The 18,885-nt window shown below is 41.5% G+C and overlaps 1 protein-coding gene across 1 annotated transcript in view; it reads left to right on the forward strand.

Moving 5' to 3' along the window:
- The first annotated feature begins 318 nt into the window (after window positions 1-318).
- Window positions 319-18,885, forward strand: part of LOC113047424 (zinc finger protein 208-like) — a 45,659-nt gene continuing 27,092 nt past the window's right edge. Inside the window, exons 1-3 of the mRNA XM_026208770.1 lie at window positions 319-566; window positions 652-1,276; window positions 9,633-9,640. Coding sequence (XP_026064555.1) covers window positions 328-566; window positions 652-1,276; window positions 9,633-9,640 — 872 coding nt within the window. The 5' untranslated portion in view covers window positions 319-327. The remainder of the gene's footprint in view (window positions 567-651; window positions 1,277-9,632; window positions 9,641-18,885) is intronic.

Below are 18,885 nucleotides of genomic sequence, written 5' to 3' on the forward strand. Positions count from 1 at the left end.
TCCATATTAAATTTTTAAAACACATTACAGTAACATTCCAGTAGACAAGACAGTAAATCTAAAGCAAGAAAAGTAAATTGTGTAATTTACAGATGTTCTCTCAGCTTTCAACAATATACCAAAAAATAAATATTTTTTACTTTTATTTCAGAGCTCATTGAAGAAAAAGAGGAAAATGAAGAATCAAGTGAAATTGAAGAGAAAAATCATGTTAAAACTGGTGGAAAACATTTGATTTGCTCTCAAACCAAACAAAAAAATAAGAAATCTTTCACCTGCACTCAGTGTGGAAAGAGTTTCACATGTAAATAAAATCTCAAGTGTCACATGAGAGTTCATACTGGAGAGAAACCATTCACTTGCGATCAGTGCGGGAAGACTTTCACGCAATCATCAAGCCTTAAGTATCACATGAACATCCACACTGGAGAGAAGCAGCACGCATGTGATCAATGCGGTAAAATCTTTTTATGGGCTTCACTTCTGAAGAGACACTTGAAAGTTCATGCAAAGGAGAAACCACATCCATGTAATTTGTGTAGTAAGAGTTTTTTTGCATCTACAAAGTTTAAAAGAACATCAGAAAATACATACTGTTGTGAGAGAGTACGTGTGCTTTGGGTGTGTAAAGACTTTTAGTTCAGCAAACAGATTAAAACTGCATGAGTGGATTCACACTGGAGAGAAACCTTATGAGTGTTCACATTGTGACCAGAGATTCAGTCATTCATCAAGTTTGAAAACACATGAGAGGATCCACACTGGAGAGAAACCTTACAAGTGTTCACACTGTGACAAGAGATTCAGTCGTTCATCAAATCTGAAAACACATGAGCGGTTCCACACTGGAGAGAAACCTTACAAGTGTTCACACTGTGACAAGAGATTCAGTGATTTATCAAGTTTGAAAACACATGAGAGGTTCCACACTGGAGAGAAACCTTACAAGTGTTCACACTGTGACAAGAGATTCAATAATTTATCAAGTCTGAAAACACATGAGAGGATTCACACTGGAGAGAAACCTTACAAGTGTTCACACTGTGACAAGAGATTCAGTCAGCCATTAAATCTGAAAACACATGAGAGGATCCACACTGGAGAGAAACCTTACAAGTGTTCACACTGTGACAAGAGATTCAGTGATTCATCAACTTTGAAAACACATGAGAGGATCCACACTGGAGAGAAACCTTACAAGTGTTCACACTGTGACAGGAAATTTAGTCGTTCAATAAATCTGAAAACACACGAGAGGATTCACACTGGAGAGAAAGCACATCACCGCAATTTACCTGCGAAGCGTTTCATTAAGTCATCTGTTACACACAGTCATACAAAAACCAATCACAGTAAGGCCCCCTACACACGGAGACGCATTTATGCGTTTCGTCCAGATGAATCCGGCATTCGGGGGAGTGGAAACGCAATTAAAAAAAAAAAAAAAAACAGGTCCCAGAGTAGATAAATCTGAAAATGACACCTTTGGGTTTTATGTACTGCCAATCCATATATTTTGTGAAACGGTGTACCGTATTTTCCGGACTATAAGTCAAACTTTTTTTCAGTCTGGCTGGTCCTGCGACTTATAGTCAGGTGCGACTTATTTATCAAGATTAATTTGACATGAACTGACAGAAATGAACCAAGAGAAATCATTACCGTCTACAGCCGCGAGAGGGCACTGAAGACATAGAGCGCTCGCGGCTGTAGACGGTAATGTTTTCTTTTGGTTCTTGGTTCTAAATGAACACGACTTATAGTCCAGTGCGACTTACATATGTTTTTTTCCTCATCATGACATATTTTTGAACTGATTCGACTTATATTCAGGTGCGACTTATAGTCCCAAAAATATGGTAGTCATCACCCCACGTCTTGACCATAGTCAGACACCGCTACATTTTACATTTAACACCAACAACAATGGACAACTATATGTTTGTGTTTATTCTGCAGAAACTACTCAGACAATTAGCTTGACTAAACTTAGTAGGAGAGCAGAAATTAAAAAGTGCTTTATTTTCTTCAGGTAAGTTGAACTGTTACTGTCGGTTACAGTTAAGTCTAATGCGTTACTGTTGCAAATCATTGCTGACAGAATGCAGTGTTTATAATCTAGAGATTGTAAAGAGGATGTAGCACACGCACTGTCAAGTCAAGTGCCAGTGGATTACAGACTTGCTCCCGCGAGACCCGATGCAACAGAGAGCGGTGTGGGACAAGTGTGTGTGTGCAGGACATCTATTGCACAAAGCAAAATTAACTCATATAAAATATAAACGATTTACAGGTGCAAGTGTATGCATAGCTTCAATTTAGGCTATACACAAATCCGCCGAAACACGGAAGTAAAGCAGCGTCGCTATTACTGCATGCCTTGCTGCTAAGGAAGTAGCAGAAGTAGCGTGTCCTGTAGGCGCTGTAGCAGATGTTAGCGTTACGAAAGGTTATTTAGGTTTTTTTAGCATGTATGCGGTCCAGTGATGCCGGGTTGTGTGGTTGGCTGTTTTAAAACAGAACAAAATTCATGTACCTTTGTTGCACATTGACTGCACATGTTCACGGCCATACGGATTAAACCGAGTTCCTAGTCGAGTGGAGGAGTATTTATTGTTTGAATTTCATAATAAAATGGACAGAATCTGAGAGCTGAGATTTTTTTTCTGTCATAAGATACCTAGTCTGTCTAGTCTGTCGGACTCCCTGTCCTCTTTGCTGCGCGGTTTTTCTGTGCATGAAAAAATAAATGTGCGGCGTGAGAGCGTGTGAAAAGACAATTGCGTGTCTCACATTTTATTGCATTTGTATTAGTTGTTTGAAGAGTAAAAAAAATTCTGTGGGCCTTTACGCAAATACAATCAGCAAGTCGGTCGGACTAAAAGGGGGAAAAAAATAATTAATTGGGTCAGTCCTAAATTGACAGGGTCGGTCGGGTTATGGCAAACAAGAATATTTTTAAGGATGGCCTAATAGTTTTTGAAGCTTGTGAACATTTTAGCAACACTGCTAGTAATGACAGCGTTCGGTTTTATTGTCGTCATCAATTAATACACTTCTTAATTACATTACATATTTTTACATCATTACTGTGGCGAGGGGGGCGTGGTTTAGCGGAATCTGCAACGGGAGAGAGACGGGGGGAGCAGAGCGAGGCGTAAGTAGGTCAAGTGCAAATAACTAACACGTGTGTTTGATTGCAGTAATTGGCGTGGAGAGACTGGATATAAGCCGAGTCACCGCAGAGAGAAAGAGAGAGAGACACGCTGGGACCTCGTCGTGCACTGGGAAGCTGAAAACCCGTTATTGAAGTCATTGACTGTGTTTGAGCAATAGTTTGCTGTTCATGCCCAGAGGGCATCGTGATTTGTTTGTTATTGTTAAATAAACGAGCGTCCCAGCAACAAGCCGACCCCTGCCTTCTTCCTTCCTATTAAGACTGTGTTGAACCTTGCTACAGTGGTGCCGAAAACCCGGGAAGGAAGAAGAGCATCGCCGCCATGCAATCTCCGTCAGGTACACCATTTGCGGACATCATCCAGTCGCTGGCCGGTCTTCATCAGGAACAACATCAACACATGCTGGCGATCAAGGAGGAGCAGGACAAAAGCTTTGAGGCGCTCCTCCAGGCCCAGCATGAAGACCGCGGGCTGTTCCGGAGCTGGGTAGACCGGGAGGTCCGGGCCACCCCTTCGTTTAAGGACAATACATCTCCTCTGCCGCTCAACAAGATGGGGCCTCAGGATGATCCGGAGGCCTTCCTGGACCTGTTCGAAAAGTCGGCAGAGGCTCGAGGGTGGCCCCCCGCGGACTGGCCCCTGAGGCTCATTCCCCTGCTGTCCGGTGAGGCGCAGGTAGCCGCTCACCAATTGCCAGTCCAAAACCTCCTGGCCTACCAGGACCTCAAGCATGCCATCCTCCAGTGGGTCGGTCGGACCCCGGAGCAACATCGCCAGAGGTTCAGGACTCTAACCCTGGAAGAGTCCGGCCGGCCCTTCGTGATGGCACAGCAGCTCCAGGACTCCTGCCGCAAGTAGTTGATGGCCGACAGTAGCGACGTCGAGGACGTGATCGATCGTGTGGTACTGGAGCAGTTCGTGGCCAAGCTGCCAAGGAAGACTGCGCAGTGGGTCCAGTGCCACCGCCCGACGTTGCTGAACCAGGCCATCCAGCTGGCGGAAGACCAAATGGTGGCGTGTCCAGGGGTCGGCGACCCCTTACCATCTGCTTCTCTCTCTCCTTCTCTCTCCTCCCCTCCCCCCTCTCTCCCTAAATCTGTCCCTTTCCCCAGGTCCCGTGGAGGGCTTCCGCCAAAGCTAGCCCCGAGGTGGAGAACGAGTTACGGCCAGCAGCGGGGCCCAGGGCTCCTCCCAGGGGTGGGAGTTCGCCCACGGGATCCGTTCCCCAGGCCACGGCCTCTCTGCTCTCTCCTCGCCAATCGCTTGACCTACTTCCTGCCGCCAGGGTGGCGGTAAAGTCTGGGCCGGCCTGTTGGCGTTGCGGGGACCCAGGGCATTTTATTGTTAGGTGTCCGTTGATGGAAGTGGGGACGTTGATCTGGCCGTTGTCCCCGACGTGCCAAAGGCTGCCCTCGATCAGGCTGGCTTATACCAAATACCAGTGAGTATCAGGGGGGGGGGTACATATCAGGCTTTGGTGGGTTCAGGATGTAACCAATCCTCCATCCATCAAAGCCCGATTCATCCGAGGGCATTGGATAGTAGCCGCATGGTTAGGGTTCGGTGTGTACACGGGGAAGTGGTGAATTATCCTATTTTGCCTGTGGATATTAAATTTCAGGGGGAAAAACATAGAGTAGAGGTGGCCGTTAATCCGCACCTCAGGCATCCGATAATTTTGGGTACGAATTGGCCCGCGTTTAATAAATTATTGGGGTATTTGTGTTCGGATGTCTCTTGGGGGAAACAAGGGAGGGCTGGAGTAGCGGTTGCGCAGGTGGGAGAGGCTGAACCGGAACCTCCGGGGCCTGTTGCAGGGGAACCGAGTGCTCTCGAGCGGAACATCCTCCCTGAGCGCGATGATTTTCCCCTGGAACAGTCCCGCGATGAAACGCTGAAAAATGCCTTTGACCAGGTTCGTTTGATCGACGGGCAGCTTCTCCACCCTGACCAACCGCTCTCTTATCCTTATTTTTCAATTTTAAAAGATAGGTTGTATCGGGTGACCCAAGACGCCCAGATAAAGCAAGGTTGTATCGGGTGACCCAAGATGCCCAGATAAAGCAAGATACAACCCAGTTATTGATACCTAGAAGCCGTCGGGAAATGCTTTTCCAGGCGGCTCATTGTAATCCAATGGCCGGACATTTAGGGCAAGCGGCTACACTAAACCGTCTCATGGCCCGCTTCTTCAAGCCGGGCATTCAAGAGAATCTGCGCAGGTGGTGCGCGGCTTGTCGTGAATGTCAATTGGTGAATCCACCAGCCACCCCAAAAGCACCATTGTGCCCCCTTCCATTAATGCTATTCGCGAGCTTTATGAATTATTGGGAATTAGATCTATTCGAACAAGCGTCTATCACCCACAAACAGACGGGCTGGTCGAACGATTTAATCGCATGTTAAAATCCATGATTCGTAAGTTCGTTCAGGAAGATGCCAAAAATTGGGATAGGTGGCTAGAACCCCTCTTGTTCGCTGTACGGGAGGTCCCTCAAGCCTCCACGGGGTTTTCCCCCTTCGAGCATCTTTATGGGCGCCAGCCCCGCGGGGTCCTCGATGTCCTTAAGGAAACTTGGGAGGACGGACCTTCTAATAGTATAAACGAAATTCAATATGTCATGGACTTGAGAACAAAACTTCACACGTTGGGGCGGCTATCCATGGAGAATTTGTTGCAGGCTCAAGACAAACAGAGTCGGTTGTACAACAGGGGGGGGCTAGACTACGTCAATTTGCACCGGGAGATAAAGTGCTTGTATTACTCCCTACATCTAGTTCAAAGTTACTCGCGAAGTTGCAAGGACCCTTTGAGGTCACACGGCGGGTTGGGGATCTTAACTATGAGGTAGCTCGAACGGATAGGGGCGGGGCACATCAAATATACCACCTCAACTTGTTAAAAAAATGGTTGGAGGCGGAATCAGTGATGCTGGCAACGGTAGTGAGTGGGGAGGAGGATCTCGGTCCAGAAGTGAGTTCAAAATCCCAATCTCTCGCTCTGGCCCCTGGAGGAGACCACCTCTCGCCCTTGCAACTCACTGACATCAAGTCCCTCCAAGCAGCCTTTGCTGATGTGTTCTCGCCCCTGCCTGGTCGAACGGATCTCATTCAGCAGTTCGCAGCCGGCCGTATAGATTACCTGAACGTAAAAAAAAGGTGGTTCAAGGGGAGTTAGAGGCCATGCTAACAATGGGAGTAATAGAAGAGTCCAACAGTGACTGGGCGAGCCCGATAGTCTTGGTACCTAAAACAGACGGCTCCGTGCGGTTCTGTGTGGATTATAGGAAGGTGAATGCTGTGTCGAAATTCGACGCATATCCAATGCCCAGGGTGGACGAATTGCTTGATTGACTTGGCACTGCTCGCTTTTACTCGACGCTGGACTTAACTAAGGGTTATTGGCAGATCCCCTTGTCTCCCATGACCAAAGAAAAAAACGCTTTCACAACGCCGTTCGGATTACACCAATTCGTTACTCTTCCATTCGGGCTCCAGCCACTTTTCAGCGTCAGATGGACAAAATCCTCCTTCCGCATGCTGCATATGCCGCCGCCTACCTGTATGACATCATCATCTACAGTGGGGATTGGCAGCGACATATGCAGCATTTGCGAGCGGTCCTAAAGACGCTGAGGAGGGCTGGGCTCACGGCTAATCCGAAGAAGTGTGCAATTGGGCGGGTGGAAGTAAGATATCTGGGTTTCCACTTGGGTCATGGACAGGTGCGTCCCCAAATTGATAAGACTGCAGCAGTTGCAACGTGTCCAAGGCCTAAGACCAAAAAGGAGGTTAGACAGTTCCTGGGGCTGGCAGGGTATTATAAAAGGTTTGTACCTAATTTTTCGGATACTGCTAGCCCGCTGACTGATTTAACTAAAAAGGAGGCACCAGATACAGTTCAGTGGACGGAGCAGTGCAAGCAGGCTTTCACCCAGTTAAAGACTGCTCTGTGTGGCGGACCGCTCCTGAATGCTCCTAACTTTTCTCTCCCTTTTATCTTGCAGACAGACGCGTCGAACAGAGGGTTGGGCGCAGTCCTGTCCCAGGAGGTGGAGGGGGAAGAGCGGCCGGTGCTGTACATCAGTCGGAAGCTCTCTAAGAGAGAGACGATGTACAGCACCATAGAAAAAGAATGTCTGGCGATCAGATGGGCTGTTCTTACCCTCCGATATTACCTCCTGGGGCGGGAGTTCACAATCTGTTCGGACCATGCTCCCCTGCAGTGGCTCCACTGCATGAAAGATACCAACGCACGGATCACCCGGTGGTATCTCGCTTTACAACTTTTTAAATTTCAGGTGATCCACAGGCCGGGTGTACAGATGGCTGTGGCTGACTTCCTCTCCAGGAGGGGGGGGGGGGGGGGCTGCAGGCCGGACGGCTCCCCGGCCTGAGTCGGGCGGTGGGGGTATGTGGCGAGGGGGGCGTGGTTTAGCGAAATCTGCAACGGGAGAGAGATGGGGGGAGCAGAGCGAGGCGTAAGTAGGTCAAGTGCAAATAACGAACACGTGTGTTTGATTGCAGTAATTGGCATGGAGAGACTGGATATAAGCCGAGTCACCACAGAGAGAAAGAGAGAGAGACACGCTGGGACCTCGTCGTGCACTGGGAAGCTGAAAACCCGTTATTGAAGTCACTGACTGTGTTTGAGCAATAGTTTGCTGTTTATGCCAAGAGGGCATCGTGATTTGTTTGTTATTGTTAAATAAACGAGCGTCCCAGCAACAAGCCGACCCCTGCCTTCTTCCTTCCTATTAAGACTGTGTTGAACCTTGCTACAATTACATTATGTTGTCAATAAGTTACCTTTATCAGTAAGTTTTGGCCACTGCCTTTCATCATCTACCCAATGTTCCCTTTCACCAGACATTTTCTTTAATTAGCAGGAGTCGCTTTCATTGAAATGTTATTAGAGGGCACAGGCAAGTGTCACACTGTCAAACTTTGCAGGCACGCAGTAATAACTGCAGGCAAGATGGCGGCGCCCATAGAGTTCCCGCCGGATTTGTGTATAACAAGGATTGATGGGAGATACTGATCCAAAAGCATACCTTTTGTTTATTTCTTGTTTGTTTAATTTCTTCCTTTAATATAGGCTAAGTTTGTCATTGTTGCTGTTTTCATTTAAAATAAATAAAACATTGAACCACGAATTAAGCATTTGTTTTAAAAAGGGGAAAATACTTTATTTATTTTGGTTGCAATATCCATCTTATTCGTTATTGTTAATAAAAGTAAGATCTTTAAATGCCTATGGGAATTTGTATCATTGTACTATTTTATTGCTAATGTCAGCTTTTAAGTCAAGTCACCTTTATTTATATAGCGCTTTAAACAAAATACATTGCTTCAACGCAACAGAACAACATTCATTAGGAAAACAGTGTGTCAATAATGCAAAATGACCGTTCAAGGCAGTTCATCATTGAATTCAGTGATGTCATCTCTGTTCAGTTTAAATAGTGTCTGTGCATTTATTTGCAATCAATTCAACGATTTTACTGTAGATGAAGTGATTATGAAGTGATAGTGTTTAGGCGCCAAATAGGAAAAGGATCTGCCGCCCGTAGTTGATTTTGATATTCTAGGTATTATCAAATTGCCTGAGTTTTGAGAACGTAGAGGAGTATAATGTAAAAGGAGCCCATTCAAATACTGAGGTGCTAAACCATTCAGGGCTTTGTAAGTAATAAGCAATATTAAAAAATCTATACAATGTTTGATAGGGAGCCAATGCAGTGTTGACAGGACCGGGCTAATATGGTCATACTTCCTGGTTCTAGTAAGAACTCTTGCTGCTGCATTTTGGACTAGCTGTAGTTTGTTTACTAAGCGTGCAGAACAACCACCCAATAAAGCATTACAATAATCTAACCTTGAGATCATAAATGCATGGATTAACATTTCTGCATTTGACATTGAGAGCATAGGCCGTAATTTAGATATATTTTTGAGATGTAAAAATGCAGTTTTACAAATGCTAGAAACGTGGCTTTCTAAGGAAAGATTGCGATCAATTAGCACACCTAGGTTCCTAACTGATGACGAAGAATTGACAGAGCAACCATCAAGCCTTAGACAGTGTTCTAGGTTATTACAAGCAGAGTTTTTAGGTCCTATAATTAACACCTCTGTTTTTTCTGAATTTAGCAGTAAGAAATTACTCGTCATCCAATTTTTTATATCGACTTTGCATTAGTTTTTCAAATTGGTTTGTTTCACCAGGCCGCGAAGAAATATAGAGCTGAGTATCATCAGCATAACAGTGAAAGCTAACACCATGTTTCCTGATGATATCTCCCAAGGGTAACATATAAAGCATGAAGAGTAGCGGCCCTGGTACTGAGGCTTAAGGTAATCCATATTGCACTTGTGATCGAATTGTTTTAATTAATAATCTAATAATGAATCACAAATTACTATAGTTTTAAAGAAAGGGAAAATCCAAAGCCTTTTAAATTTTTGTGTTACAATGCAGACAAAACATTTTCCTTATGCATACTGTTAATAAAAGTTCAAAGTTTAATATAAGAGAACTTGTTGTCCCACTGTTTTAGCCTGTTTTGTTAATAATAATAATAGGTTAATAATGAGCCACAAACTAAGTATTTGTTTGAAGTAAGGGGAAAATGTAGATTCAATATGGATATTTTTATTGTGTGATAACTGATATGTCACTGATTCTTGAGAATATTGTAAGCATATTCATTTAAAACAAGTAGAACTACCTCTGACGGTGGTGACACTAATCTGACGGTGGTGACAGTGGCCTCATTACAACATACAATTCCAAAATGTATACCACTCAAGTCAATGGCTTCCTGTTTAACAACTTTATTTAACTATTTTGTCCAAAAAATAACACTGTGATAAACATGTTTCAAGGAATATAAGATACAATTAAGCAATATTTAAAAGTACCACATCCCCATATCATCAATTATAAAAAGACTGGCCCAACTAACCAATCACAGCACACACTGGCCCAGCTAACCTTTCACAACTCACACTGGCCCAGCTTACTAATCACAACACAGACTGGCCCAACTAACCAATCGCAGCACACACTGACCCAGCTAACCATTCACAACACACACTGGCCCACCTAACTATAAACAACACACACTGGCCTAACTAACCAATCACAGCACATACTGGCCTGCTAACCAATCACAACATATACTGGCCAGCTAACCAATCACAACATATACTGGCCAGCTAACCAATCACAACACACACTGGCCCAGCTAACCAATCACAACACACACTGGCTGAGCTAACCAATCAAAGCACATACTGGCTTGCTAACTAATCACAACACACACTGGATTTGTGTATAACAAGGATTGATGGGAGATACTGATCCAAAAGCATACCTTTTGTTTATTTCTTGTTTGTTTAATTTCTTCCTTTAATATAGGCTAAGTTTGTCATTGTTGCTGTTTTCATTTAAAATAAATAAAACATTGAACCACGAATTAAGCATTTGTTTTAAAAAGGGGAAAATACTTTATTTATTTTGGTTGCAATATCCATCTTATTCGTTATTGTTAATAAAAGTAAGATCTTTAAATGCCTATGGGAATTTGTATCATTGTACTATTTTATTGCTAATGTCAGCTTTTAAGTCAAGTCACCTTTATTTATATAGCGCTTTAAACAAAATACATTGCTTCAACGCAACAGAACAACATTCATTAGGAAAACAGTGTGTCAATAATGCAAAATGACCGTTCAAGGCAGTTCATCATTGAATTCAGTGATGTCATCTCTGTTCAGTTTAAATAGTGTCTGTGCATTTATTTGCAATCAATTCAACGATTTTACTGTAGATGAAGTGATTATGAAGTGATAGTGTTTAGGCGCCAAATAGGAAAAGGATCTGCCGCCCGTAGTTGATTTTGATATTCTAGGTATTATCAAATTGCCTGAGTTTTGAGAACGTAGAGGAGTATAATGTAAAAGGAGCCCATTCAAATACTGAGGTGCTAAACCAATAATAATCTAATAATGAATCACAAATTACTATAGTTTTAAAGAAAGGGAAAATCCAAAGCCTTTTAAATTTTTGTGTTACAATGCAGACAAAACATTTTCCTTATGCATACTGTTAATAAAAGTTCAAAGTTTAATATAAGAGAACTTGTTGTCCCACTGTTTTAGCCTGTTTTGTTAATAATAATAATAGGTTAATAATGAGCCACAAACTAAGTATTTGTTTGAAGTAAGGGGAAAATGTAGATTCAATATGGATATTTTTATTGTGTGATAACTGATATGTCACTGATTCTTGAGAATATTGTAAGCATATTCATTTAAAACAAGTAGAACTACCTCTGACGGTGGTGACACTAATCTGACGGTGGTGACAGTGGCCTCATTACAACATACAATTCCAAAATGTATACCACTCAAGTCAATGGCTTCCTGTTTAACAACTTTATTTAACTATTTTGTCCAAAAAATAACACTGTGATAAACATGTTTCAAGGAATATAAGATACAATTAAGCAATATTTAAAAGTACCACATCCCCATATCATCAATTATAAAAAGACTGGCCCAACTAACCAATCACAGCACACACTGGCCCAGCTAACCTTTCACAACTCACACTGGCCCAGCTTACTAATCACAACACAGACTGGCCCAACTAACCAATCGCAGCACACACTGACCCAGCTAACCATTCACAACACACACTGGCCCACCTAACTATAAACAACACACACTGGCCTAACTAACCAATCACAGCACATACTGGCCTGCTAACCAATCACAACATATACTGGCCAGCTAACCAATCACAACATATACTGGCCAGCTAACCAATCACAACACACACTGGCCCAGCTAACCAATCACAACACACACTGGCTGAGCTAACCAATCAAAGCACATACTGGCTTGCTAACTAATCACAACACACACTGGCCCAGCTAACCAATTACAGCACATACTGGCCTAAATAACCAATCACAGCACATACTGCCCTGCTAACCAATCACAACACACACTAGCCCAGCTAACCAGTCACAACACACACTGGCCCAGCTAACCAATAATAACACACACTGGCCCAGCTAACCAATCACAACACACATTGGCTGAGCTAACCAATCACAACACACACTGGCCGAGATAGCCAATCACAGCACACACTGGCCCAGCTAACTAATCACAACACACACTGGCCCAACTAACCAATCACAGCACATACTGGCCCAACTAACCAATCACAACACACACTAGCAGAGATAACCAATCACAACACACACTGGCCCAGATAACCAGTCACAACACACACTGGCCCAGATAACTAATCACAACACACACTAACCCAACTATCTAATCACAACACCACTGGCCCAGCTAACCAATCACAGCATATACTGGCCAGCTAACCAATCACAATACACAATGGCCGAGATAACCAATCACAACACACATTAGCAGAGATAACCAATCACAACACACTGGCCCAGCCAACCAATCACAACACACACTGGCCCAGTTAACCAATCACAACACACACTGGCCGAGATAACCAATCACAACACACACTGGCCCAGATAACTAATCACAACACATATTAGCAGAGATAACCAATAACAGCATATACTGGCCCAGCTTACCAATTACAGAACACACTGGCCCAGCTAACCAATCACAGCACACACTGGCCCAGCTAACCAATCACAGCACACATTGGCCGAGATAACCAATCACAACACACAGGCCCACCTAACAAATCACAACACACACTTCCCCAACTAATTAATCACAACACACACTGTCCCAGCTAACCAATCACAGCATATACTGTCCAGCTAACCAATCACAACACACACTGGCTGAGATAACCAATCACAACACACAGGCTCAGCTAACCAATCACAACAGTCACTGGCAGAGATAACCAATCACAACACACACTGGCCCAGCTAACCAATTACAGAACACACTGGCCCAGCTAACCAATTACAGAACACACTGGCCCAGCTAACCAATTACAGAACACACTGGCCCAGCTAACCAATCACAGGACATACTGGTCAGCTAACCAATCACAACACACACTAGCAGAGAAAACCAATCACAACACACACTGGCCCAGCTAACTAATCACAACCAAGTATCCCAGAGTGCAGTCTGGACGATGGGGTGGGGTGACACGTTGGGGCGGAGCGACACGTGTCGCCCCGCCCACCTCGGCGGTTATTGGTTTATGATTAAGATGAGCTTATTGGTGTACAGATAAGGGACGATTTTACAGCTTATTGGTATAGAGAATTATGACGCTGTGAGCAGGATTGGAATGCGGAAGTAGACACTCAGATGAATAAACTTTTAAAGCTGCGGTAGGGAACTTTTGACGCTCTAGCGGTTAATAAACAGAACTGCTTGCGTCTTGCGGAAGAACATCGTAGCCGGAACTACTTCTCTCTGTTTATGTCTATGAAGAATCACAAAGGTACTGGGTTACGCCGCCGCGGTATCCCCGAAGCAATCTAAAATAGTCAGAATATAAACACTTATTATAGGTGCACCCTAGTGATTCAGGACAAGCCAAAAACACGGTTTGGAAAATGGATTCATGGTGTACTCGCTTATTATATACATTTTGAACACAAACAAAGTTACGGACCACAGCTTTGATTGGTTATTTTTTACCGGGAGCGATGGAGTTTCTGCAAATGGCAATAGGACCACTGGGAGGAGCCAGAGGAGCTTGATTTTTTCACACATCATCTGTCTCATATTCTACTGTCAGGACATAATGACAGGTTTAATAAATATGTAAAACAATTTTTTTTTACAAAAGTTCCCTACAGCACCTTTAATATAAATGAAAAAGCCAATAAAGTTGTGTTTTTGCATTTATTTTTGCGTTTCCACAACATCCCGTATAAATACAAAGACTTTTGGATTACGACGAACAGAATAGAAATTAATGGTCTACTCCCTCAATGGCTGTAGATGCTACTTCGCATTACTCGCTGGATTTTGAAAAGGACACGCCAATATAATGCGAAGTATGGTTTATATTTATATAATATAATATATTAATATAATTTATATAATATTTATATAATTAAATTATATATATATGTGTGTGTGTGTGTGTGTGTGTGTGTGTAACAAATTGTCACCAGTCTCTGAATGTCACCAATAATATACTGAACATCCCCTTAGCCACTACGAAAATTTACCATGGTTCTGCTACAAAAACTATAGTTAAACTATGGTGTTTTTATAATTACAGCCAACAAATATTTTCACTACAATAAATCCATGGTTACTTTTTGCAAGGAAGGAACTATACAGGTTCTAAAGAACTTGCCCAAAAACACTCATCACTTTCTGTTATTTGTTTTCTGAACTGCACTACTGAAAACCTTATTAATCCTGAATTTATTTAGTAACCCGCTTCTATATAAAAACATAATACATTTAATCACCCCTTTAAACACTTTATAAAATCATTGGTAATTGAAATATAACAGCAAATTGTCACAACTAAATTAAGAATTCATTATGAGCAATGCATAGCAAATGATGTTAGTATCAAATATGAGAAACCTTAAAGAATGATAGACTGATGTAAATGACTGAAACCTGTTGTCATGCACGTGTTTGCCATAGCTTTTTTATTAAAACATTATACACTGCAAAGTTTAACTTTAAATGACATCAATTAATACATCAAAACCAGTTGATCTCAGTTCATTCTCTATTTCCCTTCAACGAACTTTACACACAAATGTGTTCAATGCCGCAAAACAAAAAAAACAAAAACAGTCCTTGGAACAAAATCCTGTGTAAACAAAAGCCCAGAAGATCACCACGCCGGCCTCTTCCCTGTACCCTGGAGGGTTTGACTTGAAAAGGGCTCTGCACTGCAAGCATTCCCTGATGCTGTACATCCGTCTGAACTCATTCCGGCAGGAGACAGGAGGACAATTCTTCTAGTTGGCCACAACTTATAGTGTAAAGACAAAATACAGGAAAGATAATAATAATAATAATAATAAAAGTTTAACAGCCTCGTACTACAAAATTCAATTGGAGAATGAGCATTAAAGAGGGGGAAATCTTACTCTCTAGCCAGGCAAAGTGTGCCGCTTTCCGAAAAACTTCTTGAGTGAGCACATCCCTAAACCATCTGCAAACCAGAGAAAGTGTCAAATATGCAGAGTCACCCGCTGACAAAATAACTTCACTGAGGATTTCCAGGGAAAGCTGTTGAATCAAAAACATACATAGGTTTATTTATACTTGTATATAAAAGTTATTAAACATTATATAAACACTGACTACAGACAACCTTGCTTTAAACAAACTCTATAGATTGTTGTCACAACTGCATACTCATTCTTTTATAATACCACTAATAAAATGTTAATATATACAGTACTGTGCAGACGTATTAGGCATGTTAGTATTTTCACATTGAAAAAAAATAGTTTTAAGCCAATTATTTATATCTTTTGCTGTAGTGTGTCAGTAGGATATATTAGTTTACATTTCCACACATTCATTCTGCCATTAATTGTAATAATCCAGAGAGATATTTGTATTTATTTGTATGCATGATCCACATGAAAATCTTTTACATTGAATATAAATATTTCTGTCTTATATGGTGAACAAAATACATATTAGATTGCAAACAGAAGTTATTTAAAACACTCGCTGCTGTCTGAAAATGAATTAAGCTGAAATGTTTTTAAATGTCTTTGATGCTGATGTTTACTGATAGCTATATATGAAATAATCCACGGTGCTGACCAATAGCGGAGCGTGGAGTGGAGGGGTGTGATTTTGACAGGAGCGAGGAGCGGATTTTATAAAAGTCGTTTTATAAAAGTTGCTCCAAGAGCGCTCCACCACCGCTACATCACGAGTACAATTCATGCCAACGGCCCGTAATATAACTGCATATTTAGCAAGTATTCATGTTAAACATATTTAACTATAGCTTGATACAGATGGATCTCTCAAATCAGAAGGTTACAATGACGACAATAGCCGAGCGGGAAGTTATAGGTTAGTTCTCAAGGAGTTTGTCTTTTCCTTTTACTGAATATTTTCGGGTCGAAGCATGATTTAAACAGTTACAGCACATTAACACGCAATCGCTTTCGCGAAAATGCATTCAAAGAAATGTAATCTTACAGTGTTACTTCATCTGTATCTGATTTTGAATGAGCATAAATCTGTAAGAAATGCATTGATCTGTAGATAAAATAAAAATTTACTGTTATTTTCATCACAAACAAAATTTGCACAGCAGAATACAGTAATTATATTAATGCTGACATCCATGTTATTAGTTTGGCATGTGGTAGGAAAAAAAAGTTTGCACACTATAGCCTAAGCCACTTTGAAACTCTCCTGTTATTTTTTAATATTTTTATTTATATAGGCTACGTTATGAACATAACATTTCAAACATACTGAAATACTTTAGCCACGGAGCGAAGGCGGAGCGGTGTTTCTGGTATCACTGAGCGCGGAGTGGAGTGGGAGAAGGAAATTGTGAACCTGGAGCGGAGCTGGAGCGGAGTGATTATTAAATGCTCTGAGCGCGGAGGGGAAATTGTTGCCACTCCACTCCGCTCACATACTCTGGTATGTGCACAAATAACCTGCTTTGCTGGACTCTGCCTGAAGACAATGTCTTTTGAATGGTGAAGTTCCTCCCCTCAGTGGTTGAGCTCTAAAAGAACAAATGTCAAGAGGTAGGTATATTGCTAGATATAGTGCAGAGTAATGTTTCATGTAGCAACATTAAACAGCTACATACATTTGCGGAGTGAAGCTGTCCAGGAGAACAGAACACCACCACCTCCTGATCATGTCATTCTGAATAATAATAATAATAATATACACACAATAATCATGCATGTCTGTTCAAATAACTTGACAAATGTAATGGAATAACGTTACCTCTGTAAAATCAAACCTAAGAACTAAAGCCATGTACATAGTGTACTGTTACAATCCACAAAGAACAATAAAAGAGCAATTTATAACAATTATTAACAATAATTATTCAAATTAAACGTACCATGGATAAATAAATGATCGAACATCGCATTTAATATTTAATATTAATATTTACACAACCACTTTTACTCACCTCATGCAATTAACGTGGAATAGCGTTTTTACTCTGCTGCTGCAGTTGCCACCGTTCTGTTTGTTTCAACGCAAACTGTCCCCTGCTGGCTCAGAGCAAAATGTCAGAGGCGGGGAAAACAAATATGGGCGGGGCGACACGTGTCGCTCCACCCCGAAGTGTCGCCCCGCCCCATCGTCCAGACTGCACTCTGGGGTTACTCATCAAAACACACATTAGCAGAGAGTACCAATAACAACACATACTGGCCCAGCTAACTAATGACAACACACTTGCCCAGCTAACCAATCACAACACACACTAGCAGAGAAAACCAATCACAACACACACTGGCCCACCTAACCAATCACAGCACATTTCATATTTCAGAAGATGGGCCTTCATTTGATACAGGAACTATTCAAGATGTTCATGCCAGACTGGGGAGAGAGGTTTAATTATAATGTAAAATATGTGAATTTTTTTTTTTTTATTAATCACCAATCTGACGGAAGGAAAGTAATTTTAAATAAGACACAATTAGACAAAAAAATTATCCATTCATTTAGCTACGGATGTAGTGCTGGACCCTTCAAATAACTCACTTAACCCTCTGACCCTCATCGTTTGGGAGTCACACTTACCTTCTTTGCGGTCAAAAGTGACTAAAGCCTTGAAATGTTACTTTTTTCTTCTTCAGGAAAACCAATGTCATATATGTTTGTTCAATAATTTTTGATAGTTATATATGAAATTATTTATGATACTATGTAATATTTATACAATTTAAATATTTATACAATTTTAATGGGCTATTTTCTCCATTAGAATTAATATATTTTTTAATCTCTTTATTTATTAACAATTTTTTTTATAAATGCAATAGTTCACATTAAAATAGAGTGAAAGCATTTAAAATAAATTTTTTGATGTGAGAATTGGGTATTCTGGATGCATTAAAAAAGTAAAAACTTGTGTAATGTTGCGTAACCTCTTGTATTAGCACCCTATATAGATATATACAGAGGCCTTTGGATTCCCATAGTTTTTTAAACCTCTTTTTTTTTTTTTAGCTTTTACATTTAGATCTATATCTAGATACTCTAAAAGATTACTTTTTTTCAAAGTTTAGATATTTTTGGTTAGATAAGTATCAGGTTTTACATTATGATTAAAGTCAATGTGTGTGTGTTTGTGTGTGTGTGTGTGTGTGTGTGTGTGCGCGTGTGCGTGTGTGTGAGAGAGAGAGAGCCCCTTTTGTATTTTTTCCATTTATTGATTGGTGTCTATTTTACACTCCTGATATTCTGGAGAGTCACCCCTTGATTGCTGCACACTTTTTTCCTGACCAGTGGCTGATTTGTAGTTTGTACCACCAAAAGATTCACTGAGTTTTCAAATTTTTTTCGTATTTCCCATTCATTTCCTTTTCCACCAAGTGTTATTTCATTCCGTTCAAGCTACGATTTTTTAAATTTCAAAATATAAAAAATTTCTGTCAAAAATGACCAAAGAGGGCCAGAGGGTTAAAGGGCCCTTCGAAGGGAGTAGGGCATGTATAGGGATTCTCACTTCACT

Source organism: Carassius auratus, chromosome 28, assembly GCF_003368295.1.
Source record: "Carassius auratus strain Wakin chromosome 28, ASM336829v1, whole genome shotgun sequence".
NCBI classification, from domain to species: domain Eukaryota; kingdom Metazoa; phylum Chordata; class Actinopteri; order Cypriniformes; family Cyprinidae; genus Carassius; species Carassius auratus.